We start from the raw sequence: 24,109 nt of genomic DNA, 5'->3' as shown, positions 1-24,109 counted from the left end.
TGCACAATTAAAAGATATGGACTCGGATTACGCACCACTGTGCACCGTTCCGCAACTCAAAAGTTGTCAGGCTGACATTTCTCGCATGTGTTATATACATACGAATAATGGAGCCTGGTTGCGCGCACCACTCCCGGTCGCAACCACAGGACGGCTGCAAAAATTTGCAACAATTTCATTTAAAAACGTCACGACATCTGCCAGACATCACTTGTCAGCGCAAGGCATGCGGTTGCTTTGGTATGCAGTCAAAGTTGGCCGGCAGAATTACGTTATTTCGTAAATCCCTCCCTGTAAGTTTTACTTTCAATTCAATTTTTACGAGTACACACACAACCACGCATCTCACTACAAACATTTGCAACGTTTAGTGTGTTTAAGTTGCTTCTTTTGGTGGCACTTTCATTTCAAATCCACTTCCCTAAATTAGCAATATGAGCTCTAGCCACCGTTTAACGGTCAGTGGGCCCAACTCCCAAATGAAGATCCAGAGTCGAATGCTGAGTGATATGCGTTTCCGGCGCCGATTGCCTACCTATGGAGAGTTTCGACGAATAATGCACAATCTGCAGCGAAAGAGCATCGACAAGAAAAGGGGCACGAGCAGGAGCAGCAAGAGAGTGTCCCATGAACTTCCCGTTCATAGCATAATAGAACTGCGGAAGGATGCACTGCATCAGGTTATGGTTCGTCATGCTAAATCAGTCATCGACCAACGACCTGTTCGCATACGCGAGGCTGCCGTTATGGCCATACCGCAGTTGGCAGCAGGCGTGGCCAAAAAGCAGGATATCTTTTGCAAGAATCTTATGCTGCTGTGCCGCATTAACGAGATTCAGCGGCTACACGGCAAAGTGGAGTCCTTCAATCAACGCGATTACCCTTCGCACCGTGATTGCCACCAGCTGCGCACCTTCCTGAGCGATGTGAAGGAGAAGAACAGACGGATTGGCTGCCGTTTGCTGGGCGTAAAGTCCATGGTGGACACCCATAACCCCCTTTCGCCGCCAGTGCCGCCCATGAAGCGCGATGCGCCAGAGCCTACGGTGCAAAAGTATCGCCAGTACATGCCCGGAGAGAAGAGCAGCACAAAGCATGCCCAGGCACTCTTACGCCCAGTCATATTCTTCGATCTGGCTGTCCGTAATGGCCGTCCCCTTGGCCGCATACTCATTCAGCTATTCACGGAGGTCAGTCCGGAGGTGGTGCTGGAGTTTGTGCGTATGGCCACGTACAATGATGTATCGGCCCATCGAATCTTGCGCATCTTTCCCGACCTCTGGCTGGAGGGTGAACTGGAGCAGCGCATTCAGACTGATATGCTTCCCAAAAATCACTACAGTCGCTCTCCGCTGGATCCCTCGCAGCTAAGCGGCATATTGTCCTACACATGGGACTACCGCAAGGACTTTCCGCATGGCCTTCTTAACTATTCAATAAGCTTCAGACCGTTGACTGTCGTTCCCCTGCGACGGGTGGTCTTCGGACGCGTCATGGATGGTGACCGAGTGCTGCAGTGCTTGAGGGACTTTGGCACCAAGAACGGCAAGACAAAGAATCCCATCGAGGTCGTCCGTTGCGGCCTGATTTAGGATAATAAGTTGTGGTCTTACCGCACAAATTTTAACGTATGCAAATTACTTAAAACAAAATGAGAAAACAACAAAAAATTACGCAAGTATGAACATAAAATTACGAAAGTGCATCTTCACTACAGTGAAAATAGAGTTGCTTGCAACGTTTTTATATACAAATAAATTTGCTATTATATACTATGGTTTCAATTCCATTTCTTGTGAGGATTCCTATTGTAATATTTGAAAGCATAATAAGCATTTGGAAATAGATCTTTCTCTTTCCAACGGAGCTCAAGAATGTTGCAAAGAGGTGAGCCTCTGCCATATTGCATGAACAGTGAGCCTCTGTAGGGTATCAGGGTGCGTATATTTCCAGAATGTGTTACAATATTAATGTGGACATAAAGATCAATGTAACCTCTACAATAATACCCAACAAGGTAGCTAATATCAAGCTAAAAATTTACAATTTTATCTAGATTCAAAATGCAATCCTTCCGTCCGTTCGTCTGTCTGGATAATCTATACATATGATATATGATACTATATGGTATGGAGACGAAGAGTCTAGTGCCTGGGTTACTTGACTTTTATTATTTTTCGCAATTTAAACAGAGCAAGACAACAGATTTTTGCATTTCAGTACTAAGGACTCACGAGTATGTAGTATAAACCGTTTGATTACAGTAACAATTTTAAAGGAAAAATATAATATTATTTATTATATATTATTGTTATACTCGCAACGGACTAGAATACTTTATGCTTTTTAATTTGAAGCTAAATATCAGCTTATAAAAGTTTTTTATTATACACTAGAAGTGGTAATAGTTAGCGAATTAGCTTGATTAATAATTTTTTTACAGAGCTTCAACGAATTCAATACAAACAAATGGGCGCAGAATTTCTGTATTTTCTAATTATTTAATAAATAATTACTAATGGGTTCAGCCATCACTGTTAACCGTGAACTTTTGTGGATTAGAGTCAAATAAATCCTTTTTATAAGTTTGTGAAGTAGTTTCCCAGACCCTTTTCATTCCTGTAATCAGTTCCAATGCAGTTGGGTAGTGCCTTCCAGAGTCCTAAGCTGTGCGTGCTAAACATTTCCAAACATCTATATTGTTCATATAGTATGGCCACCAGGTCAGTAAAGGCACGATTTGACGCCCAATCCAAGACCTTAAGAATCTACCAATGTTGACAGAGGCGCTACGCTGATGTAAAGTCTAAAAATTGTCTAATGAACCCACAAGAAATGAATTCAAATTGCTAGCCAAGTAATGTTAATTTAATTGCGAGTTTTTCGCTTTTAACTTAATCCCTATTTAGCCGCAATTGGTCATGGCCAGGTGACACGCCTTTGGGGCTCTACTGTAAGTTTATGAAAGTAGTTCAGACAGGAGCATTATCGGGTCAGTGCATCGTCTGTGTGACTGCTGCACCAGGTCAGATAAGCGCTAAGCACTGCGCCTGCTTCCTGTCAGTCCATTTTTTGTACACTCGCCAACGTTACACGATTTGCACATTCGGCCCCCGCCATCAGGCTGCCTGGGGGAAGGGATAAGAGGTTGCTTCTGCACGTACGGCACAAATGCACCGCGTGCGTATTGTCCAAACAATATAATCTTCTTTTTTTGTTGGCAGAGTCGTCGAGATAATGCATACGGACAGTGCCGGCGGCCTGTTGGGCACATTCACAAAAAGTGCGCATTTTCCAGCTTTTTTTTGCCCAGTGTGTTTGACTTTGCTCGGTCTCTGTGGCTGCCACAGCAAATGGGGGCGAACTGAAAATATGCTAAAAGCTGTTCTAGCCCATTAACCTACCGACAAAGTTTCTTAAAAGCTCAAACTTTTTATTGTATCACCACAATTAATCAGCAGTAAAGATTTTATAGTCTATAAAACTTAAAAGCACACATAATACGACTCATATTTTGAATATGTTGAGCATTTGTTTTAGTATCTTACGTTGCCTTGGCCCCTGGCCCCTGCCCCTTCCACATGTTACACATTTTCGAATTAATTTTAATTAATTTTCTTTCAGCTGCCACTATCATCACTTTACGCGGCGCCAGCTACGTCTCCTACCGCATCTACGACTGGAAAGATCGGGTGCACTCGAACACTATTCGCATTAGCCTCATGTTTCGCACGAATTTCGACGACTCTGCGCTTTTCTATGCTAGCGGGGAGTCACTGAAGCATCAGTACATAGCCGCCTCCATTAAGAACCAGTCGATCTATGTGGAACTGGACTTTGGCGACAACGTCATGTCTACAGTGCTGACTGATGAGCTAACTCGCGGCTATTGGCACAACCTGACAATATTGCATGAACAGCGCTCGGTGACCATTATACTTGATCACCAGATGAAGATGCTGGACCTGCCCGCCACCGCCAGCGCAAATTTACTCTTCGATCCAGAAATTTATTTTGGCGGCGGCCCGGAGCTACACAAAAAGAAGGGGCTAGCCTCGCACAACAACTTTGTCGGCAGCTTAAAGTATGTCTACTACAATGACATATCCATTCTATATGAGCTGCAGCGTGGCAATCCAAAAGTGCACTATCATGGTGAGTTGGCGTCTTAGCAATTTATTTATGATATAAGAGCTATGCTCGGTAATAGCTCAAAACGAACTACACTGTAAAAACCACATCTAAACTCTCAACCCAGTGTTATTTACAAATAATTGACCATTTGTGACCCGAAGAGTTTCTCCAATATTCTACTTATCGTTGAATTTTCAAGAAACACTTAATTACAAAACAAGCGACTTGAAAAAAAAAATGCTAAGCGAATGTATATTTTAACTTAAACTATTTATGAGCTCGAACTTGTTTCTTAACACAGTATTTTTAAATTGAAAATATAATATTTGTCTGCTTTTAAACGTTCCCATGCACAAGGAGACTCATTAGTTCATTATTGTTGATATCTGCATTGAAAGTTGTTCCTTACTTTCCAGGTATCCAAGGAACCATTTATTATAAATCTTTCAAAATACATAACTAACTACGTCTTGATAGTCTACTCGTAATGCGTCTCTGACCCCATTAGGCTGTAGATCAGGAACTGGAATTTACAACTTGATCATTTATAAAAATGTTATATGTTATGAAATATATATTTTGGGACGAAATAACTTATTTGGCTTCAATATTAATTCTCTCTATAAGGCTCTAAGAAAAGTAATTCACTGGACTTTATTTTCCCATACGCAATACTATTTTTAACATTTAAATAATGTATAATTACAATATTTTTGATTATTTTTCCATATATTTCCATAAATATTTCCAAGAATTATAATATTGAGAGTATTTTTATATACCTCCCACATACCTTGATCATAAATTTAAAGCTTCAAATATAATTTAGGGAGGTATCCAAATGCAAAGTCAAAACTAAACTTAAACATTATTCACAACTGGTGCAGCATTGAAATAGAGTGTGCAGCCCTGATGCAATTTATCCATTGAGATGCAGACACATAGGCCAGCTGATGAACTCTGACAATTTGTCATTGGAATTTTTGGCATACCTAGCTATCTTGCCTGTGCCTTAACATAGTAAATCCTACTCCTTTGCTATCTCACTGTACTGGCTTTCTACTTTACATCTACTTTCTATCCACAGGTGTGCTGGAGGCGGAATTCTTTGAGAATGAAGTGAACGTCATACCCATCACATATCCCTTTGCGACATCACACATTTGGTGGCCCATAAATCACGCCCAAGAATTTAATATTAAATTCGATTTCCGCAGCAGTCGACCGGGCGCGGTGCTGGCCTACAGTGACGTAACGACGAGTGCCGGAAATGGCTTCTGGGAGGTAAGTGTGCGTTAGAGCATTCAAGCATAAGCATGAGCTTATGAACTGCACACACATTTGCACATACACATTCACCCACACACATACGCATACATAGATGCGGCGTGTATTTAAGAAGACTTAGCAACATTTGGCAGACGAAATGCAAATCGAATGTGTGGCGTGTGGCCGAGCCCTTAGTAAGTGTAAGTGTGGTCTGTTGTGTGTGTGTGTGTGCGTATATTGCTTTTCTGCCTGCAGCAATTCATTCTGCTCAACACAAATTACTGAAATTTCAGAGATTTATAGCATTGGCGCATAAAAGGCGCAAAATATGAAGAGGTTAAAACAAATTGCATTGCTTTTTCGCAAAAATAAAATAAGAACAAGCTGAGCCAAAGGTTTTGTTGGTTACATGGAAATTGACAAATTTCATGGACACATACGGATGTGTTATGATTGTGTAACTTTTATTACGCAAAGCACTTAACGGTATAGAATTGTGGTATCTAAAAGAGCGTAACTGGCCACAATATGTCCTTAAAATTTAATAGAAGTCAAAGCTCAAATATACCATTTTGCGTACACGCCTACACACAAGCAACAAAAGAGGCTTTCAAATATTCTGATTATATGTGTCTGTGTGTTTGTGTGTGCTTATGTGTTGAAGTGTTTTGGCTTGTGCATAAATAATGCCACTGCCATTTATCTATATTTAAACAAACGGAGTCCGCAGGCTGCTGTCTGCCTCTCTTTCTCTCCGTCTCTCTGTGTATGTCTGTCTGCTAGTCTTTCTATCGGTTTATTTGGTTATTTGACATCTTGAAATTTACCAAAGGGAATATGCAATATTTATTTGCATTTTATTGTTGATTTTCATGCTTTGCCTTTGATTGCAGGCTGGTTGGTTACACAGTCAGTTGCTGACTTAGCTTCTACAAGTATATACTGTTATTAGTATTGACCCCCAAATATAAACTGACTGTCAATAAATTACTGCCATTTCGGTCTGGCCATGGCTGTGCCATATAACGGCTATGAACATATTCTTAGCCAAACAAATTGTTACATGGAAATTTTGTAAAAACAATAAATATTTATGGGCAAACTCATTTAATTTTATTTTGCTTTCGCCCGACTTTTGCCTTATTGAAATGGCATTAAAATTTATGTGAATACGAATTAATACAGAATTGATGGCCAAATAAAATGTGCGACAACCATATGCCAGTCAACGTCCATACCGCTATAGTTTTTGTCAAATTACAATTGTCAAATGTCGTCACACAAGCCCACTTAAATACTCGTGCATGGATGTTATAGTATTTATTTATAGCGAAGGGCTTGCAGGCATGTAGGCATTATTTTTTTTTCAAACGCATCAATTTCGGCTTCATTGTCAGCCCTGTGGCGAGCGCATTTTATTTATACACTGTTAGTGCTGCCCACAAAATTACCACCTGGGCGGCTGTGGCAAACAAATAAATTTGCATGTCGCCCCAAAACGTGGGCAACACGAAAAATTGTCATCTGAGAGATGGCGCAATAACTACGCGGGCGACACATAAATCGCAAATCGAAAATCGAATTTATTGACAACACGCAAATAGACAAAACGCGCAAAGGCAAACAAAACGAAACAAAATAGAACAGAGCAGAGCAGAAGCGTACTAAATCCACACACACACACAGCATTTGACTGTAAAAATCATTTGAAATATTGTCAGTGCGCGCGCAATTGAAGTTGTTGTTGTTGAAGTTGTTGTTGGTGTTACTGTTTGCAGACACACAAACATACAGAAACATAGTCGACGCAACGCTGTGCTGCCACCAAAAATTTAATGAAATATGCAATAAAATTTGAGTGTTTTGCATTTTGCATAAAAGCGACAGCGAGCGACGAAAAAAGCGCAATTCACAATGAGCATAGATAAATACACACGCGCACACACACTCATAAATAGAGTTATATGGCAGAGCAAATAGGCAGTCAAACATATAGACAGACAGTCAGACAGGCCTTAAATCTAACGGCAAGTGCGTGGACGTTGGCGTGCCGGCTCATAAATGCGAACATTTTTGTCACAAATTAATGTTGAACAATTTAACAGGAGACCATACCCATCGGTGTCAGCACAAACGGGGCGTATGCGTGATTTAAGCAAAGGCAGAGGTAAACATTTAAATTGTGCATTGGGCGCACAATTTGATTGCATTTGTGGTATTAACTCTGGGTGGGCATAGCTATTAGTAGCCATAACAATTTTTCAGACAAAATTCTAAAAACCTTTCTCTTTTCATCTCTTCCCCTCTACACTGCCACACTTCTAATGCCGTGATACGTGCAACATCCGTTGGAAAAACACGACAACGCACATGACGCGATAAAACCTCGAAAACCAACAACGACAAACGCCTCGTCGCCCCGTTGCCTCGGACAAACGGTAACGGCTACGATAACCCTAACATGTACTGCCGGAAATGTAAAACTAACGGAAATTACAAAATGGCGCAAAATACGCGCGTCAAAATAATACAACTGGCACTCAAACCACCCAAACTACCAGATCCGTCTAACATCGGACAAGCTGAGCTTCGATTTAGTGCCCGATGTGAACAACAACGTCACCCACTCGACCACCATCAAAATCAATCGCTCCACCTCCTGGCACAGCGTCGAGTTGAACTACAAGGGAGGCGAAATCAAATTTACGGTGGACTACCGTCATACGCTTAGCCAAATGTTTGGTCTTACCTTCAACATCGGCGACAAGCTGATCATTGGCAGCAGCCTTAAGTCGGCAGCTCTCGGTCTGGTTGGCTGTATACGCGACATTGAGATCAATGGCCATCTCATCGAACCACGGCACGTGGTCAAGACGGAGCGTGTGGTCGGCGAAGTGGCTCTCGACAACTGCAACTACATCGATCCCTGCAAGCGGCCGAATACCTGCGAACATGGCGGCAAGTGTTTCGTCAAGGACGATCGCGTCACCTGCGATTGCAAGCACACAGGCTACATTGGCAAGAACTGCCACTTCACCAAGTACCGCAAGACGTGTGAGGAGTTGGCCCTGCTCGGCTTCACCAAGTCGGATGTCTACCTCATCGATATCGATGGGAATGGAGTGTTTCCGCCAGCTCATGTCAAGTGCGACTTTCAGAGCCTCGAGAACGCAACTAAAACAATCGTCGAGCATAATCTGCCCAGTCAGGTGGATGTGCGAAGTGCTCGTGAATCGGACTTCAGCTTCAACATACGCTACCGAGAATTCTCGCCTCACATGCTCCAGGAACTGATCTCACACTCGCTCTACTGCACACAGTACATTAAGTACGACTGTTATCGCGCCCAGCTGGAGCTGCATTCGGCCACTTGGTTCACATCGTCGGCCAAGAATCAAACTGTTGACTTTCTGGGAAATGTCAAGAGGTGAGTAGTAGGGGCTGATTGGTCGGGGCTGCGTAAGGACTGCCAGTAACCACAAATGTCATTCATACATTCATTCATTTGAGCATGCTTGTGATTTACTATCCCGGTTATCAAACAGCCGGGGGCATGTCAAGGGCCAGTAGGCTATACCTACAGTCATTTTCAAATGTATGTTGACAAATTACATTGACATGAGAGCGTTGCATCAACTTCATTCAATGCCATTAAAAATAACAACGGTATTTACGGTCTCGTTTAGAAATCTCTCAATCGTGACTAGAAAAAGTGCATTTACATTAATTTCTATATTAAACATTTTTATTACAAACCGACCAAACAACAAAAACTGATTAAAATTCAGATTCAGGCTATTTGGAAATATGTTTTTTGCTAGTTTTTCTAGTGTTGATTTAATATTTCATGTCTATTCTACTTTTACAATCAATGTTATGTTATTAACAATTCAAATATCAATTATACCTTTTTTATAGTTTTCATCTTTTCTAAATATTTTACCCCAGTCACTTGATCCGATATACTTGTATATATATTTGATTTCTATTTGTATCTTTCTTTCTTTCTTTATTTATTTATTTATTTTGCACAAGTAATAGTTTGCATAGATAAAAATATTTCCATCACTTAAGCATTTTTATCGTTAGAACTTACAACTGATTACGCTTCATTATTATTTAACTACCCTCTAATTTTTTTAATCTATCTAAAGTTTACTTTTAAGCCTTAGGCATATCCACTTACATTTGCCTGCTAGTGTTCACATCGTGCCCTGCCGCACAATTAATGTTACAGTCTATTTGCTTAACTTGTTGGTTGGTATTGTCTCTATACGTGTGTGTGTGTATTTGTGTTTGTGTGCGCTGAGTTCTGGTTGACTGGTCAGTCGCATCAACAGCAGCAACAACAGCAAGTGCTACAGCTACAGCTTCCACCCGTGTGGTCTGTACGTGTCCACTTTATGTGCGGTAATCCAGCAATATAAATCCTTCATTCCAAACTACAGACTACGAACGAAGGCTGCCCTGTCCGTGATCCCACGTTTCTGGTTTCTGCTGTTGTTCTTGTTGCACGCTACCATTTCAATTGTAAACGAGACTTAAATTAATTGCACGAACATGCATAATATCAACTGCACTGCTGCTCCACTCAATGCCAACTGACATGTTTACCAACACAAGTGCACATCTGGGCGGGCTGTTGCCTATTGCCAGTCCTGGCTCCTGCTGCTCTGCGGCGCCCTATGACCCGGCGAGTCGCTTTCATAACGCATCGATTTGCGTGCATTTGTGTCAGTGGCAAGGCAAACGGCATGAGCCGGTAGCTCCAATTGTCAGCTGTCCGGCCTTCTTTCGACATTGCTTAGTATTTATTGCATTGCCTGTGGGAATAGGCATTATAGGAGACGAGTATGTGGTTGTGATTGTGCCTGTGAGTTCTGTGTGTGTGTGCCACTATTTGTCATGCAGTGCAGTCGGCAGCCAGCAAAGCCAAACATGAACTCGCTCGTTGCCCTTTCTTGTTGGCTTAGGCTGTTCTTTTTTTTTTTTTTTTTTTTTTTTTTTTTTTTTTTTTTTTTACATATATACAATTTATTAAACTAGTTTTCTACTACCAATATGGCAGCTTAAGCTAGTTGAAAGTTAGGGAATACAAAAGTTGTCTATAGTAAGCATCTATAGGACGCACTTATATCTATGTACATATATACAATATTTACAATGTTTTACATTAGAAATGAAATTATATTTTATGATATATATTATATATTTTATACAAGGGATCTTGTGGGGAGATCCTTTGGATGGCACTTCTTCAATCTTCTCTTCTTAGGTTTGGACAGGAGCCGCCTCGCTAGTGCGTTGGGGTGACTGCCGAGTCGCTTCTCGTAATTGCTTGCGTGCATTTGAATGACATCGCCAACCTTGGGGACACATAAGTCTCTTTCGATGTCCCTAGTGCGCATATACCAGGGAGCGTTGCATATTTTTCTGAGTATTTTAGCTTGCGCAACTCTTATTTTATTTAGGTTCGATGCAGCGGCAATGCCATAAATTGGTAGCGCATACTTCCATATTGGACTTAATATGGACTTGTATACTGTCACCTTACTGTGCAGAGACAGCTTGTTGCAGGGTGCAAGCAGCCATGCCATCTTTCCGGCTTTTGCCATGACCGATCGCTTGACCATTGTTGTATGCTTGCTGAAGTTGAGTCTTCTGTCCAGAATGACACCAAGATATTTGTGCGAATTTGTATGACTGAGCGTGGACCCCAACATTGTGATATCTCCGCATGACGACGGCCTTGTTGTAAATGTGACATTCGCACACTTGCTGGCGTTGATACCAATGTTCCAATTCAGAGCCCACTTCTCGAAACTACTTACATACTGCTGTAAGGCTTCCGAAGCTACATCGATATCTCTGCATCTGGTAAGCACCGCAGTGTCGTCTGCGTAAGTAGCTATTAGTGCGTCATTCTCGTCTACTCCAAGGATCTCTTGCGGTGCAGGCATATCAGCAGTAAATAATGTATACAGGGTAGGACCGAGAACACTGCCTTGGGGCACTCCTGCACAAATTGAGCGCCTCGTGGATTTCACTCCATCAACAGCAACTCTGAAGCTTCTGTCCCTTAGAAAGCTTTCGATGAGTTGAAACAATTGAGGAGTTAGTATGCCTTTCAATTTGCAGAGGAGACCATCATGCCACACTCTATCAAAAGCTTGTTTAATATCCATAAACACAGCCACTGAGTACATCTTTTGCTCCATGGCTTCCAGGGCGAAGTTGACCACACGGTGGAGCTGTTCCGGTGTTCCGTGACTTCTTCGAAATCCAAATTGCCATTTTGGAATTCTGCGCGTCACGGCTTCGAGCTGGAGAATCCGGTCCAGAATCACGCGTTCCATCATCTTCCCGAGGGCAGGTAGCAGACTAATCGGCCTATATCCATCTACTTCAGTATGCTGTTTCTCTGGCTTTGGAATCATCGTAATTAGCGCCATTTTCCAGCAGTTTGGAAAGTGCCTCAGCCTGAGTATGTTATTCATGAGCAAAACAATATACAGCAGAGCCCTTGTGGGGAGCAGTTTCAGCGTCCTGTTGTCTAAAAGGTCTTCTCCAGGCGCTTTTTTTACCTTTAGATTTTTTATCTGCTGTACCACTTCTTGCAGTGTAACTGGGCTTGCAGGCAAGGCCATTTGGAATGGCATCTCCAGCCTAAGCTCGACTACCCTTCGCCTATCTGCTGATGTAAAGTCAAAAGGCTTAAATCTTTCCTCTAGGCTGTTTGCAAAGATTTCAGCTTTCTGCTGACTGGAATAGCTCCATCCACCTGAAGGATCCTTAATTGGAGTCTTAGGGATGACCAGCCTCTTGAATCGCCTCGTAAGCTTCCAGAGCGAGTAATTAAATGATGCATCTGGACCAGCACTTTCCAATATGTCATCAATTCTGCCTTGTCTGATTTTAGCAAGCTCTTTTTGCAGTCGATTGGACAGTCTTTTGTAGATTTGATGAATGCGAGTATCTCCAGTTCTTGCATATTCTTTCCTGACTCTTCTTTTCAGGCTTAAGAGCGCAGCAGCCGTTGGTGGTAGACTAGCTTGACTATGTTGGGTTGGCAAGCGTAAAGTTTTCGGTGCAGCAGAAGACGCAGCCAGTGAAATGTTCTTCATGAGGATTGATATCGCGTCTTCGATATCCTCTGGGCTGTTAATTTCGACGTTCAGGTTAATTCTTCTTTCGAGATCGGCTTTAAAAACATCAATACGGGAGCCAGGTGGTAGAATATATTCCCTCTTGGGATTATATTGCGGTGCATGATGTAGCGTCGCTACTACTGGAAGGTGATCCGATGCGAGCTCATATTTTGTTTCAACGGTGAGTCTGTTTAGGGCAATCCTGTTGACAATAAAGAAGTCTAGTGCAGAGGGGTTAAGCCGTGTGTTGTAAGAGTAGAAAGTTGGCTCTCCAGTAGCAAGAACTTGGCAAGTAGTACTAGCTATGGCCTCTTGCAAACACCTTCCTCGCCTGCAAGATCTGGAATTACCCCACCATTGGTGTTTTGCATTAAAATCACCGCCTACAATAAACTTATCTCCTAAGGTTGCAAGCAATAGATCAAAGTCGGCCCTGCACCAAGCTTCATTGGGAGGAAGATATAGGGAGGAGACTTTGATGCTTCCACCATTCGTCGGTATAGTTACGCTGGCCGCTTGGATGCTTGTTTTTAGAATTGGCTCATTCTGTGAATGAGCGATACTTGATCTAATGATGACTGCAGAACCACTTTTAGCGGTGCCACTGGGATGATTAGCGTAGTACTGGTCGTATCCTGGCAAATATGCGTTCAAGCCAGGACGCATATGCGTTTCGGTTATTAACATGATATCGATCGAGTTTGAACTTAGGAAAAGCCTGAGTTCATCATTGTTTTTGACCAGGCCCCGTGCGTTCCATAATCCGATTTTTAACAGCGGATTTAACATTTGGATATTAGTTTTTGTACCAAGTCACGGAAGGCTCTATTGGAATCCATATTTTCCTGAATGAGCTTATACATTTGATCCATTCTTGCGTTTAGATCAAAAATCGCCTTTTCCAGCATACTAAATTTATTGTTTAGATGCCAATCTTCAGCGGAAATGTGTGCCCGAGGCGAGTTTTGGTTTGTTGGCGCGATGGTACGCTTTCCTTCAATTGGCCTTGCTGCATCAGCGTAAGAGAAGCCACTCTTAACAGCAGAGCTTGAGATGAACTGTACTTTATTGCCTTGGTTGTTTGGGTAACTCCTATTGCTACCGATGACTAGACCATCTCTCGGCAACCTCACAGCTGGCTTAAGTTTTTTGGCTAGATCAATTCTTACCTTGCAGCCTCTGAAGCTCGACATGTGGTCTTCGCCGCAATTAGCGCATATAAATTCCCCATTATCATTCAGGTTACATGATTTTGAGCCAGTATCATGGTCCCCCGAGCATTTACCGCAAACCGGCTTTTTAAGGCAATAGTTCCTCGTGTGCCCGAAATCTTGGCATCTGAAGCATTGTACCAGCTCTTTACTCTGTTTGGCCTTTGATATTGTAACCCTGTGTCTACCAATTTGAGTTATTTTTAGTGCCTCAGCAACGTTGGGTGCGTTCTGGAGGTTAACGTAAAACATATTTTGTCTTGTTTTGACATTATTTATGTCCTCACCATCCTCCTCATTAATTTGAATGTTACGCCAGTCCGGTTTTCTGGGGCAATATATATTCAAAACTGTAAAGCCCTTGTCGGTAAAGGTGCGCTCTATTAATTGCCTGGGTACATTGGGATGAATATCTCTGAGCACCAATCTGCAGGGTTTGTTCTCCTTCAACTGGTGGTGCCAGAATTGACAATTTTGATTGGACAATAATTTGATTATTGCACGAAACGCATTCGAATTCTTCGTATAAATACGCGAGATCCCAGATTTCGATGTGCGTATGTCGTAATCGTCAGGGGAGACAGCAGAATTGAGCGCCACCTCCAGCTTATCCAATTTGTTAACTTGTGGCACACATATAGCAGGAGGCTTAGGAATACTACTTCCCTGCTGGAAACGGCTGGCTTCATTTTGCTGGCTCGATGGATCTTCGGAATCTGGCTCTTCCATTTCCATAATGGAATCAGCTTCTTCCGAAAGGGCTGCAAATCTATTATTTTGAAGCGCTGCCGGAGAGGAGGACGCAGTTCGTTGTCCCTGGGTTGTATTGACAGGAGTTGGCTTATTTTTTTGAGCCGATTTTAGTGACTCGACGGCTCCTTTCCGCTTCCTATTAATACCGGGTACTGACATTTGAAACGAGCAAAATTTGTCCAGAGTTGGATTTGCAACTAAGTTTGTGATTGAAGCCGGTGTACTCACAACGGCGGGTGTGGAGCACAAACTGCCATTTGATGTCGCTACTGTAGTATACATTGATTGAGAGTTCACCACAGAGAACGTTAGGGTACTTGTAGTCGATGTACAAGTGGTTGAGGCAATCCAGTTACTGGTTGAGCTTGACGGCTTTAAGTATGGTAAGGCTGTTCAAATTTGATTTTTCATATGTGCACGAAAGTGTTGCCTACTTCAAGGCGCACCGTTGACTCTACACACTGGCCGGGCCCAGACATCAAAGTTATGTGTCGCATTTGTTCCTATGCACTGAGGCATACAATTTTATCGTGCTGAAAGCAGCCCAAAACATACACTGTTAAAAAAAATCATTCTAAATATAAATAATCAGACGTTCATTATTGACGAACTTGTATTTAAAGAAGGGCGATTGCGCTCTACTTCTTTTAACTTGTTAGTTTTAAGTTGATTAATTAAATATCTTAGGAAAATTCTATTTAATAAATGCTCAAATAAAACATTTATTGGGTTTTGTGGTATTATCGTTACTTTCTTTTCTCTTGGTGTGGCCCCAAAAGTGGTATTTTGTTTGTATATGTTTATCTTTTCAAAATAATTGTACGTTTAAAAAAACTAGTTTATATATTCTATATTTATATACAATTATACAATTACGTCTACAAAATAGTGTCCCTATTTTGAAAATTAAAAGGATTACTCATTTTTCAAAAAAAAACACTAAAATTATGTTCCCAACAGGACATAGAGAAAATAAATGAACATCCGCCGCCAGGTTGCCGTCTTTTTTAGGTCTGCCGATCCCGTCTGCTTCCTTGGGGGTTCCAGCGCCCTCCTTGACATCAAACATCGAAGTAGTGGGAGTCCTTTTTGGATTCAGTTGTAGTAGTTTCCATAATCATGTAGTTGTCAGTCGACCTGGTGATTGGCCAGATTTAGTCATTGCAATCGAACCTCGGAACGGATGCCTGTATTTTGATCTCACAATGACATTTTTCGAAAAAGTTCGAATTATCTACGAATGTGGTTTAAAAGCCCAACCATGTTAGTTTAACCACAATTAAGCTAAGTATTTTGCGGTCTATTTCGATTAGAGCATGATAACTATCGATAGTAGAGTCCATCGATGTTTTCGATAGTTTTGTATGAATTAATCAATACTATCGATAGTTCCTTCGAAGTTTGAATGCAATAAAATTAAGGAACTAAAGAAAAACGTAATGTATTTAAAGTCCCGATCCTGTACAATGCTGAAAGACTGCACATCCAATGCGATCATACGCATCAGAGCTTTAACCATAATTCATTTATTGAAGAGAAATACAAGTATTTTTATTAATATTACAAACTTCTCAAGCGTATTTTATTTTAAAGGCTTTTTCTCCTCAAAATGCTTCCACACAACTGAGTTTTCTGTCTTTGCTGTGGCGCTTTCAACTTTGGCTTCAGAGACTGTTGTTTCATAAAAAAAGAAGAAAAAAACATACATTTGATTAACATGAAAGCATTTCTGGTTAATAGGTACTTAGACAATTTTTCAGAAGCTTTAAGCTCGTATTCTTTCAGTCTAATAATGCTATCTAGGATGGTTTAAAGAGTAGCATTCTTTTCTATCAGTGCATTGCATGAAATTCCAAAGGCCACAAATTTATTAGCGGCAAATGGCAAAGTAAAACATATGAAGCAAAATATTGTACAAAATTGCAGAAGTGCAAAACAAGCACCGACCATACTTGTATGAATGTGCGTGTGTGTGAGTGTGTGTATACATTTGTGTGTGTTTGTGTTTGGTTGCGGCTGGCATTCGTCGCTGGCATAAAAAGCTGAGTTGTATTTATGTCAGGCAAATATGTTTCCGCCTGAGCGCTAATAAGGTTTATGAGTGAACTTTGTGCTTCAGTTGGTGTGAGTGTATATGTGTTGTATGCCTGTGCGTTAGCGCCATATTGTCGAACAACTCTTTTTCCCAACTTTGCCTGTGTAATATACTCGTATATATTTGCTATAAGCCGTCCTTTTTAAAATAAATGGGGCTACGCACAAAAATTTACTCACTTCACGCCTAATTTCTTTCGCACTCCAACCCGTTGAAAAGAACTTTGAATAAAGGGCCTCTCCGTTCCGTCAATACATCATGCGCCCAGAACCAGGCAACATCTGCTGGAAGCCATTTAAAGTTGTACTTGCTGGCCATCCGCCTCTCTGTCACTAATTTCCGCATTCACTAAATCAATGCAGAAGCCTAAACACAATTTTAGTTCGCTTGTTCTTTTCGTTCTCCATTTTTGAAAATGGATGACGTTGCGCTTCATTGGACGTCCCGACTTGGCAAAAATATCGAGCTGCGTTTTGGCACAATTCGAAAACGAATGCACGGTCGAACAGTTTGAAGTTTATTCAGCACAAGTCGGTCTAAAGACCATGGCATACATGCATACAAAAACACGAGCTAACTTTTTATGGTATGCGTGTGTGTATGTGTGTGTGTGTTGGGGTACATATGTGAGTGTGTATTTGAGTAAGCCCACCCACTGAGCCATCCATCAATGGGTCGTAGTTTAGTCTTTACTCATTCAAAATTTGACAGCATCGTTTGTTTGTTTGTCCGCCCGCCTGGCTGACTGCCTGCTCCATGTGTTCGGTGGCCTTTCATTCGCCGACCGGAAACGGCGTGCCAAACCGCACACACATACTAGTGCGAGCACATACAACTCACACAAACATCGATACACACTTGAGGCCAAACAAAAAGAAATAAACATTGAGTGGCACATCTAAATGGCACAAAAAAAACTCGCCAAACCGACAATAAATCGGCCAAAGAAAATCAGTCGGCGACCGGCCAGTCAACGGGCTCATCAAAAGCACCACAGAACGCAAATTGCTGGTAGCGCCGTCAACAACCCAGCTATTGGCATTCGGATCCGCATCCACATAAGCCCTATGCCGGTCAAATGTATGCAAATGTATGCGCGTGGTTTTTGTTTTTGTTGTTGGTTTTTTATACTCCTCCTCCCTAATATCTTTCACGTTTTCCTCACTTTCCCTGCCCCCGCAGAGGCGCCTGTCCATGTTCGGTGAACAAGACGTGTGTGGACCCAAATCAATCATGTAACTGTGACGTGAAGGAGAACAAGTGGAACTCGGACGAGGGCTTCTACCGAGAACCGCACAGTCTGGGCATCACTAACATGTACTTTCTGCAGCAAAAAGATCTAGACGATGAGGCACAGGGACGCATAACACTGGGTCCGCTTGAGTGTGTGGAAACAAGTAAGTAGAGAGAGAAAGAGAGAGAAGTTCAATAACCCACTAAATGGCTATTCTGACTTTAATTTGCATACGAACATACAACCCCATTTAACCATTTCAACCAATTTTATAACACATTTGTAAATAATGCCGATTATATCAGTGTGGTTTGCCCTAATAATTCTTGTCTTAGTGAGTAATAAGATTTGAAATGTGCTTTAAAACATGCATTGAAACTGATCAGTTTCTTAGAAAAAGGTGCAAAAAATAGTATATAGTAAGCATACCCCTTATTTTGTATATATAACATCAAAAAAACAGTATTAGAGTTGGAAAACTAAGAGGAATCTAGACAAATTTGAATAATATCTACCTTCTGCTTTTTATTTTTATAACATTTTATATTTTCCACTGTTGCCTTTTGTATAAGTTGAAGCTGCTACTAAAGTAACGAGCCATGAAAAGGATAAAGCAACTTTCTTTAGAAGTTTTCTGTTAAAGCACTTCAAATTTCTGAGGCTAGGGCGATTGTTGATTGGTGCGCTCAATTTTCAACAATAAAAGTAGCAAACATATTCCTTAACTGCACTTAAACGAGTTACTTTAATTAGCAATCAATCCTAAGATAAACACGGAAAATAAAAAGTTTAAAAATAAACAAGAATGGAATGTTAGTCAGGAGAGACCAACTCCAGACAATTTTTTTTTTTTTTTTAATAGTTTTTTAATTAAATAACTTATTTTAGACAATTTTAGACAATTTTTTTTTTTTTTTTAATAGTTTTTTAATTAAATAACTTATTTTAGCTGTTAGAGTAGGTAAACTAAAAGGAATCTAAACAAATTTGAAGAATATCTACTAGGCTTTTCTTTTTATAACATTTTATATTTTCCATTGCATCCTCTTCCTTAGCAGTGCAATGAATTCTAAGATAAGCAAATAAAATATAAAATAAAAATAAACAAAAATGGAATGTTAGCCAGGAGGAACAAACTCAGCAAATTTTGTATTTATTTATTGAATATAATTTTTTTTGACAAACACACAAACTCTCTAGAACTTGGGAGAATCAGATACCAAGTTTAGTTATTCTAGCTCTTATACTTGTACTCTCTTAGAGACCCTTGCGCTCATACAGACATGGCAATGGCTGATCAAAAATGTATAAACTTTCTGTGTTACATACATTCGCATTCAGTGTAAAAATATGATTGCACTTGGTATCATGTATCTAACATTTCAATTTATTAAAGGAATCCTTAAACTAACAACTAATTAATTATTTAATTATCCACCCGGTTCTAAGATACGCAGAAGTACGTGGTCACCTTCACGACCTCGCAGTCGTACATTGAGGTGCCTGGCTGGCGCAAAGGCGACATTGCCTTCTCCTTCCGCACCACCGGCGAGAAGGCCATCCTACTCTTCCAGCCCCCCATACGCGCCCACTATCCCTCGTTCATGGTGGCGCTGACCGGCGACTACCAGCTGACGTTCAATTTCACGCTCAGCACGGGCACCACGCGCGAACTGGTGATTAACTCGCACCGCAGGTTGAACGGCGGCGAGTGGCATAAAATATGGATCGACTACAACGAGTATCATGTGCGATTCATGATAAACACCGACTACCAGATGCTCGATCTCTTGCCTGAGGAGGAATTTGGACCGTTTGAGGGCAGCATGTACATTGGCGGGGCGACACTGTAAGTACTGGCTGACTGGTACGGGGCTTAAGGGGGTTTTATTACCGCTGGTAACGGTAACAGTAACGGCTACAACAGCTGTAATAATAACCGATGTGAAATACTCGCGGGCGCTCTCAATTGGCCTGTCTGCCTGACTGCCTGGCCACTGGTCACTAGCCACTGGCCATTGCGGTTTGTGCAATTTATTGCGGCCATTACGTTTTAATTATAAACGCGCATACAACTGGCCAGCTGGCAGCAATGACAAACAGTCCAAAAGCAAAAGCAAATTCGTGTCACTTCATGGCTTAACTGTTAGGGGATGTTTCCCTCTAAATTGTCGCCCATTTAATTCTATTTCAATAAATTTGCAAATAATTACATTCGGGGTAGTACTCGTATTTGATGTATTGCAAAAAATCAAACGACAACTTTAATTATGTTGCAAAGTCAATTACAAAATACATATGGACCCAGCATCGAAATCGAGTATGTGGTATTTTCAACTCACCTAGTTGCATCAAACATGAATTCAAGCTATAATTGAATTTTATTTCCTGCAGAAATACATTTTAAAGTCATTATCAATAATCCACCCCGCAGGCAGGGAAGAAAACCTGGCACTTCTCCGGTCTTTTTCCCCCACAGCAGAGCTGTGCAAGCGAGCTCCTCGGTTACTCCTTTGCAGTTGGCGCACTTAAAATGCGGTTATGCTTGATTGGCATAATTTGAAAGTTTTTCTCTTCACGCCCACAAATAGAGACACACTCATCGACCCACCCAGACAAACTGATACATGGGAGGGGTCGTTTCGAGGGCCACTACAAGAATAAAAACCCGCCACAAGTGCTGACTTGCCACATAAGTACTACGTTTTTTATGGGGATAATGCAAGTGTGTTAAGAGCCGCACGCTTGTTTAATTATTAAAATCGGCACGGAGAATGAATATCGAAATTCCATAATTACAAGTACTATAAGAATGCAGCCCCAACGACTGCTGGATACCTTGCTGATTCGTCAAAAAACTGACCAGCAGATATTTTTAAACTGGAAGCCCTTACGTACGATTTATGTCTGTCCGTCTATCTGTCCGTCCGCAATTCTTGGAATTGTTGGCCCAAATTTGGCAAATACCTCCAATTACTGATTACTTCTTAATTTTTTTAGTTTTTTATTGAATTATTCTACACATACGTACAGAGTAATATCAACATTAGATTCTCCACTTGTTAATCATGGACTTTGGACAAATTGTAAATATATTTGACCAGTTGGTTGTAATATTTAAATTCTTTCATGGTTACAAAAACAAATATTTTCACTCTTTAACATTTATAAATAAAAACATATTTTAATTGAGGGCGAAACCAAAGGAATTCAATTTTTTCCACTGCTGATAAAAAAAAAAAGTCTTCAATTACGTTCATCAAGCAATATATTTGATTTTAACAAACACTTTCATGAAAATTATTTATTTAATAATAATTTGTATTTCTCTTATTCCTTATTCCTTTCTAATTTTAAAAATTAAATAAGCAACAGACATATAGTAAATGATTTGAAATATTTTTTAATTCAAAATTTCTGTCTTAAAAACGTATACCAAATACGTATGTAGATGGTATTTGAATGAAACACTTAATTTTTTAATGAATATAATAATAAGCACTCGTAATTGATGCAGACCATGGATAGAGATTATATACGCATCTATAACTTTCTTTAAAGTTTCGCTTTAATGATCACACTTGGCATATTGTTCATAAGGTTCTGTTCAGGTATGGGTGGAGTAAAGCAATCCTTCTAAGATACTTGCCTTCAAAGAAAAAAAATAGAGGGACATAACTAGGTTGACTAGTCCTGCCTCATGTCTATCAATCATATTTACAAGTATACATTCATATATACTTTGTCCTGTTGGCTAATATAAAAAAATCAGTCGTTAAGGCAGGGATATAAAATGAAGACTTTAATTTAAGCAAGTACAAGTAATTCTTACTACGAATGCTTTCGTTATCAGGCTTAGGCTAGCTATTGAGCTCCTGCAGAATGTACTGGGAATATAATAAACATTTCCTAAATTGAATAAATCTTCGTATTATACTGCAACTTGGTCGTATCCGCTCGCTGATGAAAATTTTAAACTTTTATCTGTCGATTGCAAACATTCCCACAATACCCACTTACAGTATATCTCATCCCTGAAGCAATGAGGAAGCGCATTAAGTTAAGGAAAATACTTGTACGTGAACATTTGCACTTAACCTCGAGCCCGCACAAGCCGCGCGCCATTCATAAAATTTCGATGAGCGGTAAACACGCAGAGTAATTAACGGTAAAGTGCTGCGCTTTATAACCGACCAAGCTGCTTTCACTACTACGCCAATTAATGAGTTCGATTTATTTACAACGGCACGAGCGCGAAAACACAGCGTAAAAAATATGCCCACAAACGAATATATTTTCATACATGACACATATATATGTATGTATGTATGTATGTATATGTAGCCATATAGCACATATTAAAAAAACATCGCAAGAAGGAAAATGTTGATGTAAGCTCGTATACCATGACAAGGGTAATAGCAGCAGCAGCAGCAGCAACAGCAACGGCACTTCTCCAGATTGAAGGAGCATCCTCGGAAAGGCCACGGAGTACCGGCTACCGGCAACCGGCGTAAGCCATTAAGCAGAATCAACGCCAGCTCATAAATAAATGAGTTAATCAACATATTGACAGAGCCGTGGTCGAGGCATAACACCCGACGCTTCCAATCTGCGGCAGCTTAAAGTCTTCCCCCATTGCAGCGACGGGCTTGGCTCCCTGCTGCTGTTGCTGTTGTTGCAGCTGCAGCTGCAGCTGTTGTTGCTGTTGTTGTTGTAGTTGCAGTTGTTGAAACTGCTATGGAAATTTATGTTAAAATTCTGCAGCACAAAAATTACAACGGCTGCTGTCCGATGATGCAGCAGACAACGCTAATGATTGTGTAATCGGTTTTTGTACTGACATCGCCTGCTGCTGTTGCCGTTTTTGTTGGTGCTGTTGTTGTTGCTGTTGTTGTTGTTATTGCTGCCGCCGTTGCATGCCCCGTCGTGCTTAGAGGCCACTCCCCACCGCCGCAGCATCAATTTCATTCACACCAACGTCGAGTCCAGTCGTTAGCAACCGGCGATCAAAATATGCGAATTATTCGCCTCGCTGCAGGAAGCGGCGGACACCAGGACCGTGTCCGCTCTCATTGGGGAAAATTGGATGAAATGGGGTGCGGGGTGCAGAGTGTGGCGATAGCGGGAATTGGCATCGCCTGCTGTTCAGTGTTGTCGCCAGTCCCGTTGCCTCAGCGAGTGCCAGTGGCCGCCATGAATGAATGAAAAGTGCTTAATTGCTTGTGACGGCGTTAAATAAATTTTTAATTGCTTCGCACTTTGCGCGTTTGCAGCCTTAATAGGATTTCCGCTGCATGTGCCACACGTTGCACTCGCTGCTCGACTTGCTGCATTTTCCAACTTCTTGCTTAACATTTCGTTGCGCTTTTTATTTTACTCGTATTGCCGTTAATTTGGAAACCTACCACCCACCACCCACCACCAACCACCCACTGGTGGCAACACCAACAACAATCTTCCAACTGTCAGTCCGTGGGGCACATCATTTGCAACGCAAAGCGCTAAATTTTATTTTATACGCGCGCGTGTCACGCTTCGGATGCCACCGGGGCGTATGTGCAATGCGAGTGTGTGGGGCACGCGACTCTTGACGTTGACGTTAAAAGGCAAAGCAAGATTGACAGTAATAGCACACAAAAAATAGTCGACTATTGGCTATTCTCTACCTACGGACTGACAAACGGACATTTCTATATCGACTCGACTCCGCATAGAGTTTCGTCTGCCATGCCTGAAGTAAAATTGAAGTAAAAGGAAGGATTTAGAAGTCTTTTAACTAGAGACACCATTCGAATTTGATTTTGAACCGATATTCCTAAACTTGTTCGTGAAGTAACACACATCAAGACTATCAATTCTACTAATGTGATACTCTAATGAAAAACCAAGTTGAATTAATCAGCCGTTAGTGAAATACCTATTTATATGAGCCTCTTTTGCGATGTTAACTACTAGCATTGACCCAGTCCTGTATAAAATGACAGCTTTACAGATCTAGTATAGTTACTCCCCGAAAAGAACAGTGTTTGGCTTGAAATTTATCTCTGATTTATTAACCAAAGGGGTATAGATTTCAAGTATAACGGGCAAAATATTAACATATATACTTGTATGATGCATAACAAACAATTATTCAACAGCAAATGTTGCCTACAATTTTTAAAATGATTTGAGCAGCTTAGCAGATAAATGACATTAACAACTGCTTGCCATGAGTTTGTCGATTGCTTTGGCATTTCCAATAACTTTGATGCTTAAGCAA

General features: G+C 41.0%; 2 protein-coding genes across 2 annotated transcripts in view; both read left to right on the top strand.

The window, feature by feature from the left end:
* Nucleotides 1-24,109, top strand: part of LOC115623264 — a 51,299-nt gene that overhangs the window by 7,318 nt on the left and 19,872 nt on the right. The window contains exons 5-9 of the mRNA XM_030517534.1: nt 3,625-4,155; nt 5,222-5,418; nt 7,965-8,830; nt 17,793-18,007; nt 19,294-19,693. Coding sequence (XP_030373394.1) covers nt 3,625-4,155; nt 5,222-5,418; nt 7,965-8,830; nt 17,793-18,007; nt 19,294-19,693 — 2,209 coding nt within the window. The remainder of the gene's footprint in view (nt 1-3,624; nt 4,156-5,221; nt 5,419-7,964; nt 8,831-17,792; nt 18,008-19,293; nt 19,694-24,109) is intronic.
* Nucleotides 266-1,775, top strand: LOC115623266. The gene is made up of 2 exons (XM_030517537.1): nt 266-293; nt 431-1,775. Exon 2 carries the CDS (start codon nt 435-437, stop codon nt 1,590-1,592), a length of 1,158 nt encoding a protein of 385 aa, XP_030373397.1. The 5' UTR covers nt 266-293; nt 431-434; the 3' UTR covers nt 1,593-1,775.

This window comes from Scaptodrosophila lebanonensis, unplaced genomic scaffold, assembly GCF_003285725.1.
Source record: "Scaptodrosophila lebanonensis strain 11010-0011.00,11010-0021.00 unplaced genomic scaffold, SlebRS2 tig00000043-arrow-pilon, whole genome shotgun sequence".
Classification (NCBI taxonomy): domain Eukaryota; kingdom Metazoa; phylum Arthropoda; class Insecta; order Diptera; family Drosophilidae; genus Scaptodrosophila; species Scaptodrosophila lebanonensis.
This window is presented reverse-complemented; position numbering and strand designations above follow the sequence as displayed.